General features: G+C 41.5%; 1 protein-coding gene across 9 annotated transcripts in view; it reads right to left on the reverse strand.

Annotated features, from left to right (window-relative positions):
• DLEC1 (DLEC1 cilia and flagella associated protein) overlaps nt 1–23,120 on the reverse strand; it is a 28,362-nt gene that overhangs the window by 2,881 nt on the left and 2,361 nt on the right. For 3 of the 9 annotated variants that reach the window (XM_066201489.1, XM_066201479.1, XM_066201468.1), the window contains exons 4-29: nt 22,847–22,939; nt 22,504–22,594; nt 21,352–21,514; nt 19,460–19,652; nt 17,848–17,906; nt 17,178–17,352; nt 15,790–15,883; nt 15,423–15,553; nt 14,956–15,114; nt 14,027–14,166; nt 13,631–13,784; nt 12,440–12,550; nt 11,246–11,376; nt 10,701–10,886; nt 10,550–10,608; nt 9,250–9,401; nt 8,545–8,648; nt 7,798–7,868; nt 6,930–7,147; nt 5,802–5,936; nt 4,450–4,572; nt 3,416–3,510; nt 3,242–3,326; nt 2,503–2,712; nt 1,448–1,609; nt 350–503 (exon numbers count right to left, since the gene is read on the reverse strand). In XM_066201489.1, coding sequence (XP_066057586.1) covers nt 350–503; nt 1,448–1,609; nt 2,503–2,712; nt 3,242–3,326; nt 3,416–3,510; nt 4,450–4,572; nt 5,802–5,936; nt 6,930–7,147; nt 7,798–7,868; nt 8,545–8,648; nt 9,250–9,401; nt 10,550–10,608; nt 10,701–10,886; nt 11,246–11,376; nt 12,440–12,550; nt 13,631–13,784; nt 14,027–14,166; nt 14,956–15,114; nt 15,423–15,553; nt 15,790–15,883; nt 17,178–17,352; nt 17,848–17,906; nt 19,460–19,652; nt 21,352–21,514; nt 22,504–22,594; nt 22,847–22,939 — 3,448 coding nt within the window. Of the gene's footprint in view, nt 1–349; nt 504–822; nt 932–1,447; nt 1,610–2,502; nt 2,713–3,241; nt 3,327–3,415; nt 3,511–4,449; nt 4,573–5,801; nt 5,937–6,929; nt 7,148–7,797; nt 7,869–8,544; nt 8,649–9,249; nt 9,402–10,549; nt 10,609–10,700; nt 10,887–11,245; nt 11,377–12,439; nt 12,551–13,630; nt 13,785–14,026; nt 14,167–14,955; nt 15,115–15,422; nt 15,554–15,789; nt 15,884–17,177; nt 17,353–17,847; nt 17,907–19,459; nt 19,653–21,351; nt 21,515–22,503; nt 22,595–22,846; nt 22,940–23,120 lie in introns of those variants that run through there. The other 6 variants (XM_066201516.1, XM_066201498.1, XM_066201509.1 and 3 more) reach the window with 6 other exon arrangements.

Here is a 23,120-nt window from a genome sequence, read left to right on the forward strand (position 1 = left end):
TTATTAGCAGTATTAGGCTCATGCTCAAACTAAACCCATGAGGAGCTGCTGCTTCTTGTTACCCACAGGACTGATTTATAAACGAGCAGAGCAAGAATTGTGAGGGCTGAGACTTGATCTTTTGGTTAGATGTGGAGTAACTGCTGAAACCAGTAGTGGTACAATAATGTCAAAAAGGCAGGGGAAGGAGGGGAGGGCAAAAGCCCACATAAGTGAGAACAAAAGCAGACCATACATGTTTGCACCCAAGATCATCCCATACTGCCTCCAATACTGAGTGCATACAGTCTTAATAAAATCACTGAATAGTGAGACTATAACAAGGAAATCAATTGGAAAACCAGAATACCCAGCAAAGCAATCCAGTAGCTTCTGCAGCTGCTCTGATTATACAGGAAGACCTGTTCTGTCTTGGTCTGTGCAACAAAGCAGGTCTGGAAATCAACCATGTCACATGAGAGCTCCAGGACTGGAACAGTCAGGTAGGCAGTCACTGGGACCAGCTGCAAAACGGGAAAGAAAAGAGAGTAAAACCCACCTCATTTTTATAGAACTTTAGTAATTTCTGCTCCAGCTGGATCATCGTTAACCCCAGCCACTGAATCAAGAAGTGTTCTGTGTTCTTTCACAACAGAGTCAATTCCCATTCTACAGCCTTGAGTGAATTAAGTTGTTGCTTGTGTGTTACTTTTTTGGGACAGGTTTTCAAACCAGACACCGTGGTCTTAATGAAGCAACATGGAGTGAACGTTCTCATTTGTTTTTAGGGTTTTCTGTGGAGCTGCAGACATTACAGCATCCCCTGCTCCCTCAGGACTCTATATGGCCCACTGTGAGTCATTCAGTTTGTGCAGATTGCCCAAGATTATGATTCAGTTGACTGTATCTTAGATATGGTGCTCAGTCTTACCCAGGTCACGCCTTGGAATACCTGGTATGAAAAGAAAATAGAAGTGCTGCAGGGTACGGGGATGCTGAAGGCTGGGAAGGGGTTATAGATTTCTGACTGGAAGGGATCAGTCTTTAAAAGCACGTGGACTTTGACAACACAGCAGGAGCTCAATGGACTCAGGAGCCTTTCCAGAAGCCCTTGGGTGCTGCAGGAGGCAGTGCCTGGTGACTCAGGCATGGCTTGTTCCCTGAGACAGCCCTGACCCTTGTCTCAGAGTCATCCTGTGACTGGGTGTGTGTCCTTTTGAGTGTCACTCGGGCTGCCATACAGAGAGCTGGGGTACCAGCACCACGGTGTGACCCCAGCCTGCACAGCCCAGCTGGGAGTCACCTGCAGTCTCAGCAGAGAGCAAACCCACAGCCATTTACTTTACCTGGATGACCCCATTTACTCCAGAAGTGCCTGTAATTCGAGGCTGAGGAAATCCTAATCTGAGTCAGAGATGCTGCTGAAACAGCCCTTTCCCAGGACCCAGAGATCCTGCCCTGACCTTACCTGGGTAGTGCAGTTACTGTGCTCAATGACCAGATTTTGGTCAAACTTCAGCTTTCTCTCTCCATTCTCCAGCTGGAGCACTTGGCATCCAGGAAGCAGCTGGGTCTCTGGCAAATGTTGATACCTAAGTAACTCCAGAGTTGTGTGGAATGACACTTTCACCTGTGGGAAGAGGAATTCCAATGACCATCACATAAGATGACACTGTGTGCAGGAAATCCAAAGTACACATTGCACAAAGGCCCAGGCACACATTTTCCCACTGGAACCCAAAGCTGTCATGCCAGCAGCCAAATTCCCACTGGAACAAAGCAATACAATTAAAGAAAAAAACACAGCTATTTCCTATGAATCCAGTACATGGAGATGGAGTGTAAAGGTGAACAGCTGATCTCTGAACCACAGGGGAGAAAATGTCTCTAGCAAGATAAAGGTTTTGAGTTCCTGAGGGTACAAATACCATGTTCCCAAAGCTGTCTTAGACATATAAATCCTCCTTCTTCCCACACATGCAGAATTGAGTTGTGTGTGTCTCCATGTCATAATGAACACAGCAAAATGAGAAGCACACTTCAAAAAGGCAACAGTTACTCATCCTTTGCAGGTTACCTAATTCTCTACTCTGGGACTTTGTTTCCTTTAATGTGATTTCTACACCCAAAACGAATCAAATTTTCCTCTCCTTGCACTGCCTGCATCTAATTTACGGAAATGAGGGAAGACTGCAAATCTTTTAATTTGTCCAACATATATATGGCTATTGATTTAATCAAGCACCAAACCCACAGGGTTTTCTGCAGGAGTTTGCAACAGGTCAGAGTTGATGGGAAAAGGACATCAGGAACAGAAGAAGATTATTTGCAGAAAAAATAATCTGCACCTGCTATATAGCAGGCAAAATGGCAGTAATTAGCATTTGCTAATACACCACAATTTCCCCTGAAAGTGGGAGATTTCTATGCTGGCTGTGTTTTTCTGTGGTTCATCTGGGCCACACTAACACACCAATTACTAAACTCTCTATTCTGGCACAAGATTATTATTTTTGAGCCTACCAGCATGTTTTGCTGTGGATAGAGTACACGTTGCGGTTGCTGTTCCCTTTCCTCCTTCTTGCTGAGGGATGTTTTGGTGCTCTTTTTGGGATCTGTGCTGGAGAGGCTGAAGGGTGTAGAGGGCGTAGACAGAAAGAGCCTGAAGTACAGAGGAACCTTGGTACAATTCATGAGTTTCAAACTCTGAGTAATTACTGCATCTGTCAAAACCTGGGGGAGAAATGATTCAGAACTGGTCAGTTTTAACTCCCTGGAGAGGTTTGTGTTGCTCTGTCTGGTCATGGAGCACCAGCAGGGATCTAAAAGATTTTACCCCAAAGCAACCCAGTATTTCCTACCTGCGTTATTCAACATTTCTTGAGTGAAAAACCAAAATAAAAGTAACATAATAAAGTCTAAGCTTTCAAATGTCAAGGGTCGCAGCAACTGAAGTGACTCATTTTGCTTTTGGACCTTTATGTCCTGAAAATCAGAACTCATTTTTCTACTTACAAACTCCCCTACACTAAAAGAAAAAATTGAATAAAACAGGCATTGTCTGAGCTCACCTTTTCTTATTCCTGGCTGATTAGTACTTGCAGTGCTTATTTTTTGTTCCCTATCTTGTTATGTGCAGTATGGAAAATGAGGCTACTGGTGATTATGATGCCTTTTCACAGCCACGTGCACACAGCTCTGAATTCTCCCAGCAGCACAGCAATACAGAGCAGTCAAACACATCAGTGTGGGAAATACTTACTCCATAAAAAGGCCTGGCAGGTAGGAGATCACTCGCCACTGAATAAAACACCATTCCTCTGTCGTGATCCATCTCCACTTCTAACCTGAGTGTAAAAAAGCAGGGCTGGTCACAGCCCTGTCCCAGGCTGACCCATCCCATGGGGGTGCCAGCTGTGAGCAGGATGGGACTTACAGGGGATGCCTCAGGACAGCCTCCATGTGCACTCGTAAGGGTGGAACTTCATAGCCGTGACTGCGCTGCACCTTGTTCGGCACCATCCTTGCAAGCTGACAACAACATGGAAACAGAAATCATGGGGGAAATGGTAGCACTAAAGCTGAAATGCTGCTTTGAGCCCGAAAGGCTGTCAGCCAAAATAGGATTCTGCTTGGCAATGTAGTTTGTAAGACATAATGGAACAGCAGGGGCCAAGCAGTAGCTGATACAGGCTGTGGGTGATACAGATGCAGGGCAGGTTTAGATCAGATGTTGGGAAGAAATTCTTCACTCTGAGGGTGGTGAGGCCCTGGCACAGGCTCCCAAGAGAAGCTGGGGATGCCCCCTCTCTGAAAGCATTCAAGGCCAGTTGTCGCTGCCCATGGCAGGGGGGTGGAGCTAGATGGTCCTTTCCAACCCATACCGTTCCAGGACTCTATTATTCTACATCTCTTTCTTCAGGAATAAGGATTATTAGGGTTGTTTTTTATTTTACATTCTATTATCATTCATTCAGGTTACCTTGCACCTTTGCAACAATTCATGTCAGAGAATTGCTGAGCCACTCATAAAACACTGTTCAAGCCTCACATCAGCAATTGTTGAAGAGGAAGTTTCCCAGAGGAGAGATATGCTGTCCAAATTCACACAGGAAGGTGGATGCAGAGCCAGGAACAGGACTCAGCAGTCCTGAGTCTCACTTCCATTGTTAACTACTGTTATCAATAAAACCTGATGTTATGACAGCATTTCAAACCCTGGGCTTTTTGTCTGGGGTCTACTGCCCCAGACAATGCAAGAAGATGGTGACAATCCCACCCCAGAATGCTTCCAAGCTCAAAGAGAAATGCAACAGATGAGCAACCCTGGTGAAGGAAGGATGTACAGGATAGCAGGAACAGGACTGTTCCAACACAGATTGGCCAGGTAACAGCAGCCTGTACATAAATTACAGGAAGGGAAACGATATTCCCCAGTTACCTCTGGCCTTGCTGTGGCAGTCAGTTTACCTTGTCGTCCAGGCTCATGAAGCCCAGCACCAACCCGTCACAACACTGCTCAGCCTCGGTGTCCGGGAGGACGAGCGGGATGAAGGAGATGTAAACGTCGCTGCTGCCACCTCCTGGAACCACCTGCCGGGAGAGAGCGTTTAGTGCAGGGACCTGTCGGGGATTGCACAAGAACCCTCGGGACTCAGCTGCCAAAACTGAGTTGCACAAGCAGCATGAAATCGCCCGGGCACAGGCTCAGGCTTGCAAGAAAATGCCAACATGTGACAGCAAAACTGACAATTACTTCAACTGCAAATATTACTGTGGCCACCTTTTAGCATCAACAGAGTTTAAGCACGGTCACAGACCAACTCTCTAAGTACACAAACATATATACACATCTGTTATTTTTTAAAAATAGCCAGTTCTGCCCACTCTTACCCCCCGGCTATGTCAGGTGATTATTCCACAACCTGCGTATATATGAAACAGTTTTTGAAGAGTTACAAGAGTGAACTAAGAGTATTTTACAGTTCAGTTTAGTCTTGGTTAGTTTTTAATTTTACATGACAGCAGGGAATGTAATCACATGCACTAGCCAGCTGCAGTGGATTTTCTGGGATTTACAGGTTGACTAGATTCTGCTTTCTTTAGATGAATTATGCAGGTTATGGTTAAATCCTGATATTTCTGCAGGCTACACCCCAAAAAGCTGCCTCCACAATGAGGCACTTGTTTGTCTGACCTTTCTCAGTCTCAGCCACCTCAGAGCTGACTGCAGCTTCATTTCTGTCATAATTTCTTTTATGTAATCTTTAGCTCATTTTAACTTGTAACTGAAACCATTTGGCAAAAATATTTTAAAATAAAATTGGCACACTGATGTTTTGGGCAACCCTGTCAGTCATAGCTAGATCTTTCCAATGCTGTCTTTATGATATTCCTAAGGGATTGTGACACATTGTGCCTGTATTTGCACAACTTACTTGTGAAGCTCTGTGGGTTACAATGGTTTATCCAAGAGTTGTCTACAGAGCAGCCTGATTTCCAGCTCTGTGTGTTTCCAAAGCTTCAGGCTGGATGGCTCCCACATTTCACCATGGCAAGCCAAGTGAGAAGACCAGAGATGCCACTCTGGAGTACAACTAACACTTAAGTCCAGTCATCAGTTCACTGCTCAGATGTAAACAGGACACTTTCTGTTGACCTTGCAAACTCTTCTCATGATCATCTCCAAAGCCTTCCAGCCTGATGTTTCACTGTTTAGTAGAGTCCACCTCAAACCAAACTCAAAGCTCACTCCTTCTCTGTCTCCTCTGCCCTGCAGAAAATGTGCTAAATCTAAGCCCAAAGGAAATGTAAAAGCTTACTATCTGCCTTGGGGCAACGGAGTAGGGGCCGTCTGCAGGCACCCCCTCATGAGGTCGGATAAGTACGGAGATCATTTTCTCTCCTGTAGACTCCTGACTGCTGATTTCCTTCTCTTTGCTGTCAGAACCTGGAGACTGCAGAGACACGGGGGTGGGGAATGGTTAAAACTGTTACACTGCAAGAGAGGAATGTGAGTGATGTGCACAGAAAACTGCTGCACTGGTCAGGAAGCATGGCCAGCTCCAGTTTGTTTCTGGCACGAGGGCAGGACACGTGGATGTGTCCTGTACATTAATTTTCTAATCCACAGAGTAGCTCTCCTGAAACTGCTCCTGAATTTCTTGGAAAATGTGCATACTTGGGTGCTGTTCTACCTAGAGAGGCACCCAACCATGACACCTCTGGCCCATTATACAAGCCAGCACTCTGGGGCAGTACTGTTCCCTTTGTGCACACAAGAAAGGTTAGAGCTGTGTTCAAAACAACTGTGCATGCTGAGCTGAAGCAGAGAAAATGTGATTTTAGTATCTTTTCTGTGGAGCTTTTGTCAGAGAAATATACAATATCTGGGGAGATACCTTCATGTCACTCCCAGCCCCTCAAGACAGTAAATTGTCACATTATAATCAAACTTCATGTGTAATAGATGTTACCATATTCAAACAAAACCAATCTAATTTTAGCACTGGGACAAATACCTCATTATCATTAGCTGCAATTTGAAATTTGCAGGATAGGTTCTGCTCCCTGACTACAGCACATGCTGACACCAGAAAGCACCCATGAGAAAAGCAGAGCCAAATTAAGGAGTTTTAGTTATTTTAATTCTTTCAAATAATACTAACAATAGTTTGTCAGTGGCAGTATTTTAAATAGTATTTCTTTAGCTTTTTTTAAACACTTTTAAGGAAAGTTAATTGTTTATAGCTCACTCTGGAAACAGATTGCTGATCCCCACAGCCACCTACCCACGTATTGCGTGTTTGACTGGGAGAGGAGCTGACACTTCTTCTAACAATCCAGCTCTTAGTTACAAGTTCTATCTCCTGTTATTGTTTCCAACCCTTCATGCCAAAAACCCCATCATGTATCTCAGCAGCAGTATAAGAAACAGCCTAAGAGCTGACCTCATCTGTGGTTTCCAAAGCTGGATAAATGCTTCCACAGGGAATGGCAGTTGGATCCAGCTTTAACACGACCTCTGACCCTGAGGTGCTACCACTTGATGCAGCCTCGTTTCCAGCCATGTCCACAGGAGGAAAAGGGTCTCCAAAGAGCACCAACAGGTCCACCAGCTTTTCATCATCTGGCTCTAGGTTGTAAACTTGCAAGTCCAGGCGGATGTCTGAATGGGAAAGGAAAAAAAGGACAATTCTAGTCAGTGAGAAGACTCATGGCTTAGTTGGTACCAGAATATCAAGTAACAAATTTGTGTCTGGCAACTGGATTTGTATGAAAGTGTATCTCTTAGGTTTCCCATGTTTGCTGAAAACTAAAATGATTTAAGAGCTTGCTATAGTTTGGCCACTTTCTATGTCCTAAACTGTAATCAAAATAAATTATGAGTATTTTGTTTAAGCAGATGGATTTAGTAGAATTAAAAAAAAAATAAAAGGTGATTGACTTTGCTCAGAAAATCTTCCAATTTCACTCAAGAGCTATAAAGACTCAGAAGAGCCAGATGATGCCAGTAAAAAGCAGGTAAAACATCTGATTGACCAGGCTTAGTATTGTGAGAAATTCATAAAAACAGGATGGAAAATCCTGAATTCCCACCATTTCAAAGAGGGAAAACCCAGCCACATCAAGATGGGATGTGCAATTGCACAGTAGCAACACATTGAGTCACTCTCTTTTATATTCTTTTTACTAAAAACTTCTTCATTAGGAAACAAGTTTGCCTTTTAATTAACATGTTAATGGGTCCTTCTACTTTTATTTGTATGAGGAGCATAATGAAAGTATCGATGTTTGCTGTACAAAAGCCATCCTTACCAAAAGGGGTGGGATTGTTGAGCTGGACCCTCCGAAGCACAGGGGACCCTCCTGAGACTTGAGTGCCAAACCTGGACAGGGAACCTTGCTGTCAGTGCATGCAGAGAACAGAAGTGTCTGAAATCACCGAAGAATTGTTTAAAAGTGGAAACTGATCTGGCTGCACTGGAGTGGCTCTCAGGTAAGGCATGGCCTACACTGTGAAGTACAACATTGGTTTATTTTATCTCTTTTCTTTTTTCCCCAGTTTTTTTTTTCAGGCATTTCAGAGTAACCATGTGCAGTGCTGGGGTTCCCCAAAAACAAACCCTTACCCCTCATCACAAGGTGCAGATGCCATTTGCTGTATGACAGGGTTTAAACCTTTCCCTGCCACTACTGACCTCAGGGCTGCATTTTTCCTGGTCCAGATAAAGGGCCAGGGAGATATGAGCTGTGGATGATGAGAATTGCCACCACGTGCCAGCTGCCAACTCCACAGAGTCAGATGAGGCTGCACTGGGTGAAATCCTACAACTGCAAGCCCAGAACAGAGACCGCTGGCAAACTTCATTAGTCTTGTATGCAGATTATTTTCTAATTGTGTTGGCAGAGAAAAATGTATTGATGTTCTAGAAGCAGATACTATGCTTTGACCATACTTTGCTGACCTTCTCATTATACCACAAGATGGAACAGGTGTGTATGTTGGTTGCAGTCCATTGGTATTTAATTCTCTGATTTGTCTGACAGTATTTTGCACTATACCTGATAATGGGTGGCTCTGGTTGTGGTCCTGTCACCTGCAGGAAGATTGGACAGCCTTTCACAGTCATTTGCATAGGAATTAATTTAGGTTGTAAGTCTCCCACCTATTAAAATGAATTTTTGGCTATTAGAATCAAGATAAGACCTCAGTTTTCTGTGTTACAATGTGCTTAAAGAAAGATTGGATGTGGCACTCGGTGCCATGGTTTAGTTGAGGTGTTAGGGCATGGGTTGGACTTGATTATCTTGAAGGTCTCCTCCAACCTTGTGATTCTGTGTGAAACTGATTGGATTTTCAAATATTTTTGACTAGTTTCCTTTGACAGCCTCTAATTCATATGCTAACAACAACACTTCTCAGCAGGAGAATGCAATACCTCATGCGTTTATCAGCTTTCCTGCTGCTTTTCTACACAACACAATCTATGGTATTGGTAGAGCGGCGCAGTGCACTGGGCAGCTCCCAGACAGATGTTATAAATCAAAACTACTCCAGTCATTTTCAAGGCACATGAAAACCTCCCAAGGTATACACATGTCCCCCTAAAACCAAACCAACATGCTGTTGGAAGTAGTGGTATAGCAAGATCCACCCTGAATTTTTACAGAAGTTCTGAAAATCTGAAAAAGTATTTCTAACAGAAAGCCATCTGGGAAATACAGTCAGTGTAAAATCTGCCCTGGTAAAACTGAAATCCCACCTACCTTACAGACAAGATTATCCTGGTACTCTCCCCACATGTTGTTGTAAGCTGCTATTTCAAAGGTGAGCTGCTGGAAAGCTTCCAGAGTTCCTGTGGAAGGTTGGATATGGAAAGCTGCTCCCTTCCCCTTAGCCAGCAATGCTGCTGCAAACTCTGAAGGAGCACAGCAAAGAAGCATTTCATGGATTTGGAGGGCATGGAACAAAGTTAGTCTTTCAAAGAATACATAGGACCATGGTTTTAGTTGCCTTTAATCAGCTTAACCTCACTGACTTAGAAACCCTGGGAGCATTTACACAGCTCACATTTATACCACTTTACCCAAGTCCCCTTCTGGATCTTACTCTGTTTTTCAGAGTTAGTACTTGCCCAGAATATTTTAAAGCAGGACAACCCTTCCAACAGTCTGATCCAGGACTCTTTGGGATATGCAAGGCACTAACTGGTTACATGAAAAAACACTTTAAATTTGAGAAAAATAAGCTGGGATTTGTGTTGACTGCTTCTTGTTCCATTAGCAGCTGCCTGTTTCCCTCTGTGTGCTCCTCCATGCAAAGAATTAATTACAAAGAGCAAAGCCTTTCCACATTCTGAGTCACCTAGGCCTGCATGGAATCTGTCAGAACAGCATTTTTTAAATCTTAAGCACTAATTCAGCAGCTGAAAAGCTCTGTCTGTGGAACAGATACCAAACTCTATGGCAAGGTACCAATATGTGCAAGTTTTATTTTGGATACAGAAGACACATCCACACTTCACAGCTTTTTACTCCCATTTCCTCCTTCTCTCAGTCTCATCTGGCTCTAAATATTATCATTTTTTAGTAAAACACATCAGAAATGACAGATGGGCTGTGCTGTAGCTTTCCAAAGTAGGGAGGGTATGGTAAAGGGTTTGAGGGAGAAAAGCCTGCTGCACCGGTACTGGAAAACTGTGTAGGAGAGAAAAAGGCAAACATTCTGCATGTCATCCATCCTGTGTGCTGGGAGTAAACTGCCACCAGAATCACCAACTTTGTTTCATACTGTTGTTTGTAAGAAAAAGGTGAAGAAGAGACAAAAAGAAAGAGAGGAGAAAAGAGAAAAAAGCAGAAAAGCAAGAGACAGATTGACCTAATGCTTTTACAATGTGGGCTTTCAAACTCAGGAATGAACTGAAGAACTAAGTAATTTAACAGTTTAGACTTCACCAGATACTCCAGCTGTGAAAAGATGTGTCTGACTGGCACATTTAGTCCTAAATATGGCAGTCATCTGGTTTTCACCTTCTCTCCAGGAAGGAATTAAGTGCTATTTTCATACCTGACTTTGCTTTTCTGGCTGCATGTTCTGTCACAGGCCCTCTTCTTTTCAACAGGTAGCTTGAAGAGTGTGGAAAAAAAGAAATCTGATTTGAGGTTTAATCCAGACCTAAACTAGAATTTGAGTCGTTATGCAGAACAGCAAGACTCACGGGCAGGCTCCTTGTTCTGGAGGCAGCAAAGAGGCACTAAAATACTCAGCTTCCAGAGTGAATGGAGCACTGATCCCTGTGGGATTTGTAAGAATCAGCTGACGCTTTACAACATCTTTGAATGCAACTTCAGACCCAAAGTCCAAAAGAAGCTCACATGGGCTTTGTGGTGTTTGTCCTTCATCACTGCCAGAAAAAATAACAGTAGTATTTAGACATGGGTCTTATTTTCTTATGCCACAGATGACTTTAGGAGATGTAAAAAGGTGCAACGTGCAACGTGGTTCTGATGCACAATGTGAAATGACCATGCAGTCTGGGATTTTTGGCATCAGCATTTTATGCTTTTCATTTTTTTCACTTCTACCCATATAAGGATTTATTTGGGGTCAATTTTTTATCCTGTACAACACGCCAGTCTATGAAATTAAAGACATATTTACTCATATGAAAAGGTATGAAAAGATGTAAAGATAAGCATGTTTCAAAATACAGTCAACATTCTACATATCAGAAAAATAAAATAAAAATCAGTCAGATATTACCTGTCAACTCCACTGCCAGAAGGTACTGAGTAGGTGACATGTAGTCCCTTCACTTCTCCAGAAATGCTCAGAATTAGGGGTTCAGCCATGTCTTCTATGCTACAGGAAAGCATGAGGTCTTTCAGCTCACCCTGAAAAGCAAAGGATCAAGTTTCCTTGTGAATGAAGCATGTATCACAGAGGAAAGGCAGACTCTTTAGGGTATTTATTTTCAAAAAGTGTGTAAACTTCCCTGCATTAAACCCAGAACAACAGAACTGTAAGAAGTTCTACTGAATTGTTTTCAGTGCGTTTTCTGCAGCATCAGAGCTGCTTAGAAGGCAGTACTGAGGTAAAAAAAATTGTGTTGTTTCTCAGCTTTGTACCTGCAGCTGTCTGTGAGCCTAAAAGTGCTCCTTTACTGATTTCTGACATAATTCCTATACTCCAAGTATTGAATCACAGAACCGTTTAGGTTGGAAAAGACTTCTAAGATGTTTGAGTTCAAACATTAATCCAGCACTGCCAAGGCCACCACTAAAACCATGTTCCCAAGTGCCACAGATACATAATTTTAAATACTAACTCTAACAGTACTGAACACCTACTTTTAAGCAAATAAATGAAGCCTAAGTCTCCAGTGACTGCAATGGGAACTAAGACACCATATCTATAGGAAGATCCTGTATTTAGCTGCATCAGTTCAGCTGTTTGAATGCCCTTGTAAAATCTTTTTCTGAATTCCTGGAGTTTGTAAGCTCTGCTCCTGTATTTTGCAGACTCTCAGTCCCTTCAGCCCCTTTTTAAGTTTTCAAATATCAAAATGTTATGAGCCTAGCTGCATTCAGAAAACCAAATACACATTATATATGCCACTCTGCTCCATATCATTCATCATCAGATAATTCAAAGTGAGGACCTGTATGCTCCAAGAGGAGTGGTAAGCATTAAGAGCAATTGTACAGGACTCCAAGAAAGGAAGAAAACAGGAACAGCTGAGATTTAAAGAGGCAGGGTAGAAACTGCACACCGTGTGCACTTCTTCAATTCTTCCCTTCAACTATGGTACCTCTAAAGCAAAGCCATTTCAGAGATACTGTATGGGAAAAAGAGCACGTGGTTTTGTACACAGAATTCCTTCCTTTTGCCAGATGGAGGTGAGATGAAAAAGCCAGTGCTGCTGTTTTATAAAAGTGCATCAGTTTGTAAACTCACCACAGTGTTAGCTGACATCTCTATGCAGAATTCCTTCTCTTCATTTGGGCCTAAGGTGCCACTGGCAGGGGACACCACGATGGAGCAGGAAGCTGCCTGGCTTCCAATGAGCTACCAAACAGAGAGGGCATTCAGCTCATGCTGATTCTTTCACACTGTCTCTTCTTAAAAGACCAAGCTATTCTCAGGCTTAGGACACTTTCAGCCAGCAACACCTACAGTTTGTAAAGACTGGCTTTACAATTCCCATGGGTGATAAGATCTTCATGCCTACATTGACGCCAAGTAACTTCAGGTGCTCAGCTGAGGCTGCTGGGCTGGGAGCAGAGTCACTCTAATTCCTCTCACAGTCTCAAGCCTTTCCAGGGTGAAGTCAATCTATCTGATATCAAAGCAGATGTGCCCCACCTCCCTTCACTACAGAGATAGGGGAGAGAGAATCCTGGTGTAAGCACCTTCCCTAAGGGACCAAGCATGGAATTTATCCAGGGCTTCCGCTAACTGGTTCACATGCTAGCATCACATGTCAGGAATAATGCTCTGCATTCTCCTAGGCTCCAGATGCTCCAAAGTGTTTTCCTGCAGGTCCTATACCACGCATATGCTCTGTTAGGACCCCTTAGGCACCTGAGGACATCTTGGGTGGCACTGAGTGCTTCTCTGTGGGCAATTGAGCTGAACCCTGGATGTCAGAGTAGTTCTGAATGACCAAGGCACTGACAAATTTCCATTGACTGAAAAGAGACTTCACACCACAGCTTAAACACTGACACTAAATTTAGGGCTCCTACTCTGTAAGCTGAATCCCAGTCAGAATGTGAAATTTAAGCAGAATTCAGACCAATTCTAAAGCACCACAATTTCTTTGTTTTACTAAGTTAAGTGCAAATCCTAAATTACCAGGGTACTTTGTTTAATACTCTGGTGGCTTTACATCCTATGACCCCTCACATCTGCTCACCCATTCCCCCAGGGATCCAGACAGTAGCAACATAATGACATCAACTGGTAATTAATCTTTTAATAAAGCTTGGTCTAAAGCTGAATCTCTGCTCCCAAGCCAGTAACCAGCAATGACTACTCCAAAGATACATCAGAAAAAGCTTTTAAGAGTAGTCATTATTTGTATTCCTACAAAAATTGCAATTTCCATCCCTGCTGTATTAGGAGACCATTTAAAAGAGCATTTACCTTTCCCCATAAGTATTTTGCTGGCAGCAGTGTCTGGTTAAAGAGTTTACTGGTTGCTTTGACAGGAACTCCAGTATAAATTTCAGTGAATACTAGATGACTAGATATCAGGCACGCTTGGGGGGTCTGAACTTCAACAAAAACAGGAAGATGACTGGAAATAAACACACAGATGGTCTATTGTTATTGTTAATGAAACGTGGTAGACATAAAACAGCATGCTGGGAAGAATGATGTTTATGTTTACTTAGCAATATTAGAAATTTGATAGTTCATTGACAGGTTACACAACCCACTCTGAGTTCATATTTTTGTTGTAGGAGAGAAAACTACCTGAAGTGAAAAGTAGAAGTGAACCTCAGGAAAAACAAAACAAACGCTGCTTTTCCTCCTTACCTTCCTTTTCCATTTTCTACCTCCAGTTCCAGCACTGTCTGGAGACGCTGGCACTTCAATGATGTGAACTGAACTGAAACTCTGCATAGACCCAAAGGAGGGATTTCTCCAGCTGATGGCTGGATGGTGAAGGTGGATACCTGGGAGAGGAGAGAGGGAAGAGAAAATTTTTTTACATGTGCAAAGCAAGGGTAAAATGTTGAAGCCACACAATCTAATTAGGGCTTCAAAGTGTCTAATTTTTCCTCAGATGTGCCCTTTCTCTCTGCCCCTCGAGTCCCACCTGGGTTGATGTCAGGAAGCAGCACAGTGCCAGCTTTGTGAAAGCCTGGCTACACAAGGAGACAGGGCTTTGCTTCTGAGAGGAGGGCAGTCAGAGCCAAGGGCACAGCAGGGTCAGCTGTGCATGGACTGACAGGGAAAGTGAAGGAGAAGCCATCAGCTTCAGCAACAGCACCTGCTCCCAGGCAGCAGCAAGCTGCCATGAGTAGAAAAGGTTCTTGGACAGAGGGGTGAGGAAGGAGGGTTGGGAGAATACAGGAAAAGCATCAGCAAGGAGTGGGGGCTCAGATTCTTTTTCAAGATGCTGATGTGAGTGTGTGGGAGAAGTGTTCAGCAGTATCAGCTCTACTAAAGCCTTAAACTCTTACTTATATCAGCAGCAGCTGAAATCACTGTCATTTTGGAAATACTCCACGTGCCTTTGGATCAGGCTGGCAGGGGATTTGTAACAAAGGGAAACAGAGAAAAATTGTAAAGAAGCATTCAATCTCAAAAGAACTCATCCACTTACGAAACTGTGCAGGACTAGTTTCGTAAGAAGTCACAAAAATTAGAACTTCTGATAGCTGGAATGAATAATACAACTCCTAAGCAGAAGAAATAAAATAGCTAAGGAGGGAATACAGCCAGCTGTAGCAGTGACTTACCTCTTCATTCCTTTCAGCTAGAAAAACCTGGCTTTCTTGCATCCTCCACTGTGCTGGCACCTGACAGAGATTTGTAATCTCAAAGGTTTTTGACACAGTCTCACCCTGCTTAGTCAAACCAAACTGGAGTGATGGAACATCAATACAGACAAATGGACCCTAGGACAGCAGGAAACAGACACCAGAATGGACACCTCTGCAAAAAACTGCCTCATTAAGGAACATATATTATCTAGGACTAACATCTGATTTCACAGAGAATATCAGAAAGCAAATGCACTGTGTAATGCAAAAAAATTCTGTGAATCACAGGAATATCAACATTGACTCAATAGTCACTACAGCAAAAATAACTCCTGTTTGTAACTACTTAAGATTTCTCAAGCCATTGAGAGACAAAAAAGCTTTATTTGGACAATGTCCAGGCCACACAGCTCATCCTCCTGCAAGACTGAACTGTTCCTTACCTTAAAAGCAGCCTCAACATGCAGCACAACTGGCTCTGGACTCGGCTCAACGTGACACTGCAGGTTACGGCTGATGAGCCCAGGTTTGCTCCCAGAAATTGCCAGTACAAATTCACAGCATTTATTCACATCTAGAAGAGAAAATATGAGGCTCTTGTCTCACATTTTTGTAAGAAACCACGTGCTTCAAGCATGCTACTGAAGCTTCTGGAATTAAATTAAGTCTCCTGCCGGCTCCAGAGGGCTGGGGATCAGGTAATTTTTCATTATAGTGCTTGGTGACTATAATGTGACTGTCATAAAGTGATATAATTAATTACTGCCATGTCTTTCATTAATTACTGTTTGCAACTCACAGAAACTTTACCTATGACACCAGTATGAGGTTCAACTTCCATGATCTCACAGGCTGTGATTTTCTCCCATGTGTACTTGATCGATGTTTTGCTGTTGTTCCACAGCTGAAACAATTAAAATCAATGAGACAATTAATACACTTTAAGGTTTCAAAGGAACAAGTCAATTTGCTGAGAGCACTGATACGCTGCAAACTAGGTTTTGTGAGTCATAATTTAACAGTGTCACCTTCACATGGGTGAAGGTGTTCCCACAAACCTGAAGAAAATCCATTAACAATTCATTCCAAGAACATTATCATATTTGAGACTCTTAAACTTTCCCCCGTTTTTCAAAAATGTAACAGAATTTCTAAACATAAACTGAAAACCTTTTGAGTGCAGCTTTTTTTTTTTTTTTTTTTTTTTTTTTTTTTTTTTTTTTTTTGGCCAAAGGCTCTGTTTGTGAAGGAGATGCAAGCTCTTGAAATGTTTGGTCTGCTCTTCAGATCTAGTCAAAACATTATTTCTTAATTACAGCAAATAACTTTGTTCTCTGAAGCACAATTATCTCTAAGCACAGTTCAAATTTATATCTTTTTAAGACAAAAAAAAAATTCAAAACTGCAAAGGATGTTGTTATATCGTCAGTAAGAGGCTTAATTACTTCTATCACATATGTAGCTATACTGGATTACTGGGAAGTATGAAATGGCTGCTTTAAATTGAAAAAAATAAGTTCTAGGAAAAGAAATAAAAAACCCAAATGCTTATTAGCAGGATGTCTAACAAAAAAATGGGAAAATCATTAACTGGGAAATGTCTTCCTGTCTGGCTCTTGCTAACAGGCCTGTTTCTCCCAAGTGAGTCTAAGATCAGAGGATCCTGAGCTGCAGTGAAGGGGATGCTGTGTGAGGGGACAATTGCAGCAGCATTCTGTCCCAGAATGGCCAAAGAGAAATTACCAGAACCTGCAGGAAAGAATAACATCTAGTAAGCTGCAGCTCATGTGATTCTTGCAGCTCTTCTGTGCTTCCTGTAGTTCTTTGCATGAACAGTGCCTCAGTTATGAACTAATTTAATCATCCATTGACTATTCCTCCCAGCTGGAAAACTTTTACATGACAGGAGTTACAAAGTGAAAAGCAACAGGTCAGTGACCCAGAAAAACATTGGGAAGGGTCAAACTCTGTGGTATCAAACTGGAGAGATGAAAAAGGAACAAAGGCTGCTGCCTGGAGTGTAGGACTGAGCAAGCTGGGTAGGGCATTTCAGTGCAGACTCTCCTGGAGTCATGGCCACCTTTAAAAACATTTCAGGAAAACTAAAATAACACTGACTGTCTGATATCTTCTAATAACACCTATGACATCAAGTGACACAAACCACACGATAACAGTGAAGTCAAAAGCACACAAACCTTAAATGTTTTCTTGACATTCACACCAATGAAATTTTCTCCAGGGATAATAATGGCATATGGTTCCAGAAGAAGATGAAATGGTTCTGTTGAGCCTTTAACTTCTATCTCCAGTGCTATTACATCCTTTACTCTGCATTCTGGGTTGTTTTGAAGCATCTCCTCTTCTACCAAACTTTGGGAGGAAATATGGTAGAATCATTAAATATGTTAAACCAGTGATAAATTTGATCCTGTCTTTTAATTGCCAGATCAAAACTGATAACCATTGAAAGTTTCTCAAGTACAGACTGCCTGTGGGCAATTACCTCAGCCAATTAAAAACCTCATTATACTTTAAGGTATTCTAGCTGTCCCAGTCTGTCTATGAACAAGTATGTAAGTCACATACTGCTATGATAAAGAGTAATAACAGGAAACCTTGGGAAAATAAGCAGACAAAATGACAGAATTATCTTTTTCAAAGAGAGGAAAACTATGGCCAGGCATGTGTCTGGGCATGGGGGAGGATATCAGAGATGCTCTTTGTACCACAACTACTTGTGCAGATAATATTCTTTATACTTGTCAATCCATCATCACCAGAAAGAAGAAAAATCCCAGTGACTTAATGTAATAGCAGAGATAAATTGTGGCTACATAACTTAATGGGAAATGTTCCTCAACTTACCAAGGTGACTGTGGGATGTCCCTCAGTACCATCTGAATCACACTGTGATAACTCTTCAGCTGCACAGATGAAGCAGAAAAGGATTTTAGTGTCAAGTAATCATTTACGTTGAAGATCAAAAAAAGATGGAAAAGTGGTTTGCATGTAAAGGATAAATGATCATCATCAGAGTACTGAGCTCTGATAAACAATATGCAAACTCTGGAGTTACTAAAAGAAAACATGTTTGACTGCAAAACATTAAGCCAGATTCTGATCTCATGGTGTATGGTTCCAAGAAAAATACTCATTTTTGACATGCCTGTTATTATTTCCCCTGTATATTGCATACTACACACAAGCATCTGCAAAGGCTTCCCAAATTAAGCTCAGTACTGCTGTACTAATTGAGAAGTTTCTTCTAACTGCTCCAGAGTATTCAGCTTAATTGACCATCAATCTAATCTTGAGTAAGAAACATGACTTTTCCATCATGGGAAGAGAATGCCTTCTGTATTCTAACAGAGAGGGGAAAAATACTCATTTTTGACATGCCTGTTATTATTTCCCCTGTATATTGCATACTACACACAAGCATCTGCAAAGGCTCCCCAAATTAAGCTCAGTAGTGCTGTACTAATTGAGAAGTTTCTTCTAACTGCTCCAGAGCATTCTGCTTAATTGACTATCAATCTAATCTTGAGTAAGAAACATGACTTTTCCATCATGGGAAGAGAATGCCTTCTGTATTCTAACAGAGAGGGGAAAAAAGAAACACAGAAACAGGCCTCAAATCTGAAGGGCTAAGCAAAAGCTTCATTTGTTTGTAGACAGACACTAATTTTGATGTATATTTTAATTCAATATATATTCTGTGAACTAATTATTTTCAAAAAAGCCAGGTAGTTTCTCTTCCATACATATTTGATGTATTTCTTATGTCTGTCAATCAAAACAGCATGGGACATTCCCACTCTTGGGCTTTCTTTGGATCAGGTTTCTCTAAATACACTGAGCTCATGCTCCTTATTTACAGGGACAGGGGAGCAGAAAACTGAGAGAACAGTCCCTGGAACAACTGCATTCCAACATCCCTGCACCCCTCTTTACCCACAGCTGCACACAGCATTTCTCTGCCAAAGGCTTCTACTATCCCCTTAATTCACCACTCAGCTGTTCATAGGGCCCATTTCAAGCCAAAAAAACTACAGCTGGAAACAGTTTAAATAATCAGTGTTTGTTAACCAGCTTATTTAGGCTGGAGTAGGTACAAGGCACATCCCCCAAGGAGGGAGGAAGGGTCAGGAGCTGGTGGAGGAGCTGATAGAGAGCTGAGGGTGGTAACTTCACCAGCCAGCACAGCTGCAGCATGAGGATGTGTCCACAATTTCAAAAGTGTAAAATTAACTGTGTCCAGTCAGTCCCCAAAATTACATGAGATCAGAAACTGTCTCACATTTTGCAGTCAAAACATGTTTTCTTGCGGTAACTTTCTACATTTTGAACACTGTTTATCAGAGCATAGTACCAGCTAATTAAATTTAATTTAGAAAAGTTGCACAGCAAGGATTTTATGACTTGAATAAAAATACACAGCTGGAGTTTGTAGATAGAAAGGAATCACAAGCCATACCTCCTGTGGGGTGTAAGTGAGAATAAACTCATGATCTGCACAGGGAAGCAAAACTCCCTGCTCAGGATTTAGGGAGAAGGCTGGCTCTGGGTCTTGACTGTATTTGACCTCTGTAAAGTCTGCAGTTCCTTCTGGTATTAATGGCTTCAAATTAGGCTTTGTTATCTGCCAGAAGAAGGGAAGTTCTACATGGCTGCAAAGAAGTCAATAAAAAACAGAAAAGCTATGATTAAAAAATCAGATCTTTTTTGAGTAAAATATACTAAGAAAATGTTCAGATCCTTTTTCCAGGTAGGAAATTCCTCTCTTTACAGATTACAGGGGTTTGTCTTAACAGTTTTTGTGAGCCACAAAGCTGCTGAGGCAGCATAGAGTCAGAATATATAATCATACAAAGAACATGCTTATATGTGAAAGTAAATTGTATAAATGTGTAAGATACCTTAACACTTTCTTACCTTATTTGAACTTGTCATGTAATCTAGCTTATAGAAACTCTACAATTCTTCTTTCAAAGATCTGGGATGAACAGGACCTTTCCTGCTGACACCAGTACATTTGCCTTGGATCACTGCTGATGACCTACATCACATTCTGAGTTTAATCCAAATGCAAGATGTGGTCTTTAACATGTCAACAAACACAATGGCTCCAGATAAAATTATAGCCATGGCTCTGCCTCCCTCTGTGCAATCCAGAAAAGGTTGCTTAACTAGGTTGTTTCAGCAGAATTGTGTTCCATGGAATGTCTTCATGGGTTTGAGAACATTGCTCATGGTGACCTCAAAAATTCTGCCTTAGTAAGGCAGAGGAAAGACATTGGAATTTGAAAGTATCACTGATAAAACCGGACATTTACAATTTCTTGTATCACTTTCTATAGCAGAAAAAAGGTTTCTTCTTCCTGCTTCTGTGGAGTTTACTCTCAGCCTGGCCAGCTTTGTTTTATACAAATGCAGACACCAGATGTGCAGGGAGTGCTGTGGTGATTATAGCACAGAGAAAATGTGGAAATTGGCACAGTCACATCCTTTGTCAGTTTACAATATCCAGTTCACCAACCACACTTTCTTTACCCAAACATCAGTCTGTTCTGGCATTATGCATGTGTGATCTCCAGGCCACAAAATAAACTGCCAGATAGTCACTGCTTGCAAACAGCAGTTTACATTAATGGCCCTAAACCCAGCACTGACCTTCCCACTGCTTTGACAATCTGCAGCCTCTATCTGCTGCAATCATGCACGAGTATATTTCTGTTAAAGTCTGACTGATTCTGAGCAAAATCAGGATGCCACTATGTTCAGTATGGTGTAATTGTCCATAAGGACACATTTGTTGACTTCAAATTGAATGTATATTTAAATCTGTAAGGACTGAATAGTAGGAAACATGAGAGTTTTAATGTGAGTTAATTACATTGGGCTCCCATTTTGATCCAGTGGAATCCAGGATGAATTATGACTTTTCTATGGGAGATGTCTACAGTCAGAATTTAATCCTTGGAAGCATCTATTCCCTGCACTATGAAAGGAATACTTACCTCAGTTGCACAAGTACATATAGCAGACATTTAAAGTTAGATTAATCTCACCTGCATCACCCTGTAAGTATTTCCTGTAACCATGTATATTTATGAATTTTTTGTAGATTTACCTTTATTAAACCAAGTATCTTGACCTTGACTAATGGTTGCTATAATGCTTAAACAATGTGCAAAATTCCTTGAACCTTAATTACCAAACAATAAGGGGCAAAAAGAAGCAAAGATTCTGCAAAAATTTTGTCAAAGGCGTGAAGATTTCTCTAGCTTGAGAGAGCAGAGTATGACAAATGAGATCCCTACCAGAATGCCCACATTGCATAGCATTACTCTGACAGCAGCTACATACGTGGAGTTCTTTATGACCAGGATCTTCTCCTTGGAGGTGTGTGGGTTCTGGGGCTCGAATCGTATGAGGTGCTGCGCTGTTGCATCAGTCACTTCACCCAGCTGAGCTTTGCTTTCTCCACCCGTGACAAACAAAAGCTCCAGAGCAATCAACTCTCCAACCCCTGGGAGAAATAATTAATTAGGTATTGCTGTTTACCATCTGACTATTAACACAGTGCACATCATCAATAGCAAATGTAGTTAATGGCCAGTATTGATTATATCTGGTGTTTCCTCAAGTTTCAGAACTCCAATATATTAATTGTCCAATATTTTCCTGATGTTTTTATCAACATGTATTACGAGAGACTTTCTGTTCACGAATTTCATAGCTAGGGATTTCAGGGCCACAGCCTCAGCTCACTTACATCAACATGGTTTCACTGAAGTGAGCAGGGTGTTTAGAGTGGTTGACAATGTGGCTCCCAGATGTTTTGAGCAGTATATTAAAATTAAAATAAGCAGCAAATGAAGTATTAAAAAAATCCAAAGTAAACACATGTGATAAAGTGATTTAATAGATGACAAACCAAGCCTTATGGTATGGCACTCCAGTTATATTACAGTACAAGCACTGACATTTACAAGAATTTGAACTGGTTTCATTAGCTAATCCAAAGACTGCCTACCTCTCCTGAGCACCTAATCTAAGATGTGCCCCAAATGTGGTTCATTTCTGCCCTGTTATACCTATTTCATAGTTTGTCAAGTTATCTTATTGACAGAAAAGTAAAAGAGATGAGTTGCACCTGGCTACTTCTTTACTTTTCTGCAACTTGGTGACATTTTACACTTGGATGTTTGCCTGCCCAAGGTTAAGAGCTGCATGTTTTCTGAACCCAGTGTAATCCATGCACTGGGAAGGAGCAGAAATAACAATACAAAAAAACAAACAAAAAAAACCAAAAAACACACACACAAAAAAACCCAAACCAAACCAAACCAAAACAAACAAAACAAACAAAACAAAACAAAAAAAAGAAAAATAACCACCAGGGGACACAGCATTTGCTTAATCCAATGACATAAAACGTTACCATCATTTCATCCCAACAATCACCACTCACATTATCTGAGTATCTACAGAATTAGAAAGGTGCTAGAAACAAACCTGTGACTGTAACATAATTAATTGGATAATTATCACACAAAATTGTGAATGTTTCCTGTGAGGCTTCTGGCAAAGAAGGGAAAAACACTACCTGAAAGAGAGAAGGGAAATAGCAAGGTCTGTAACTGATTTCTCTCCCCTAAGAAATACACTTCAGTTTGCAAATATTTCCTGAAAGACAGTTTTAGTGATTAGTAATCAAAAGTCACACTTGCAAGAAACAGAGTCATTTTTTGCTCACATAAACCCAAGCTTGCAAGGTCCAGCCAGGTCATCTAAAATAATCTTGCTTGTTAATTTATTTGGTGAAAGAAAAAACCTTTCTACAGCAGTTGGCACTAACCTCTACTGTTGCATTCTGCCCTGGAGCTAGCTCCAAAACAGCAGGATGGATCCCAAAAGGATCCTGTATCACAAAATCAGCAGTGGCAGCCACCTAAGGTATTAAAACAAAAAACAACAACAACAACAACAAAAAAAAGGATTAGCAAATTAAATTGATCATGTTGCTGTGTTTAGAACACAGATTTACCTGAAACAGGCAGTATACTACATCACTTTTTTACCTCTTACCATACATTTTTTTCACACATCTCAAAAGAGTATGGCTCATAAAT

The sequence above is a fragment of the Chamaea fasciata genome, unplaced genomic scaffold (assembly GCF_029207755.1).
Source record: "Chamaea fasciata isolate MVZ Bird 193981 ecotype frontalis unplaced genomic scaffold, bChaFas1.0.hap1 SCAF_1, whole genome shotgun sequence".
Lineage (NCBI taxonomy): Eukaryota > Metazoa > Chordata > Aves > Passeriformes > Sylviidae > Chamaea > Chamaea fasciata.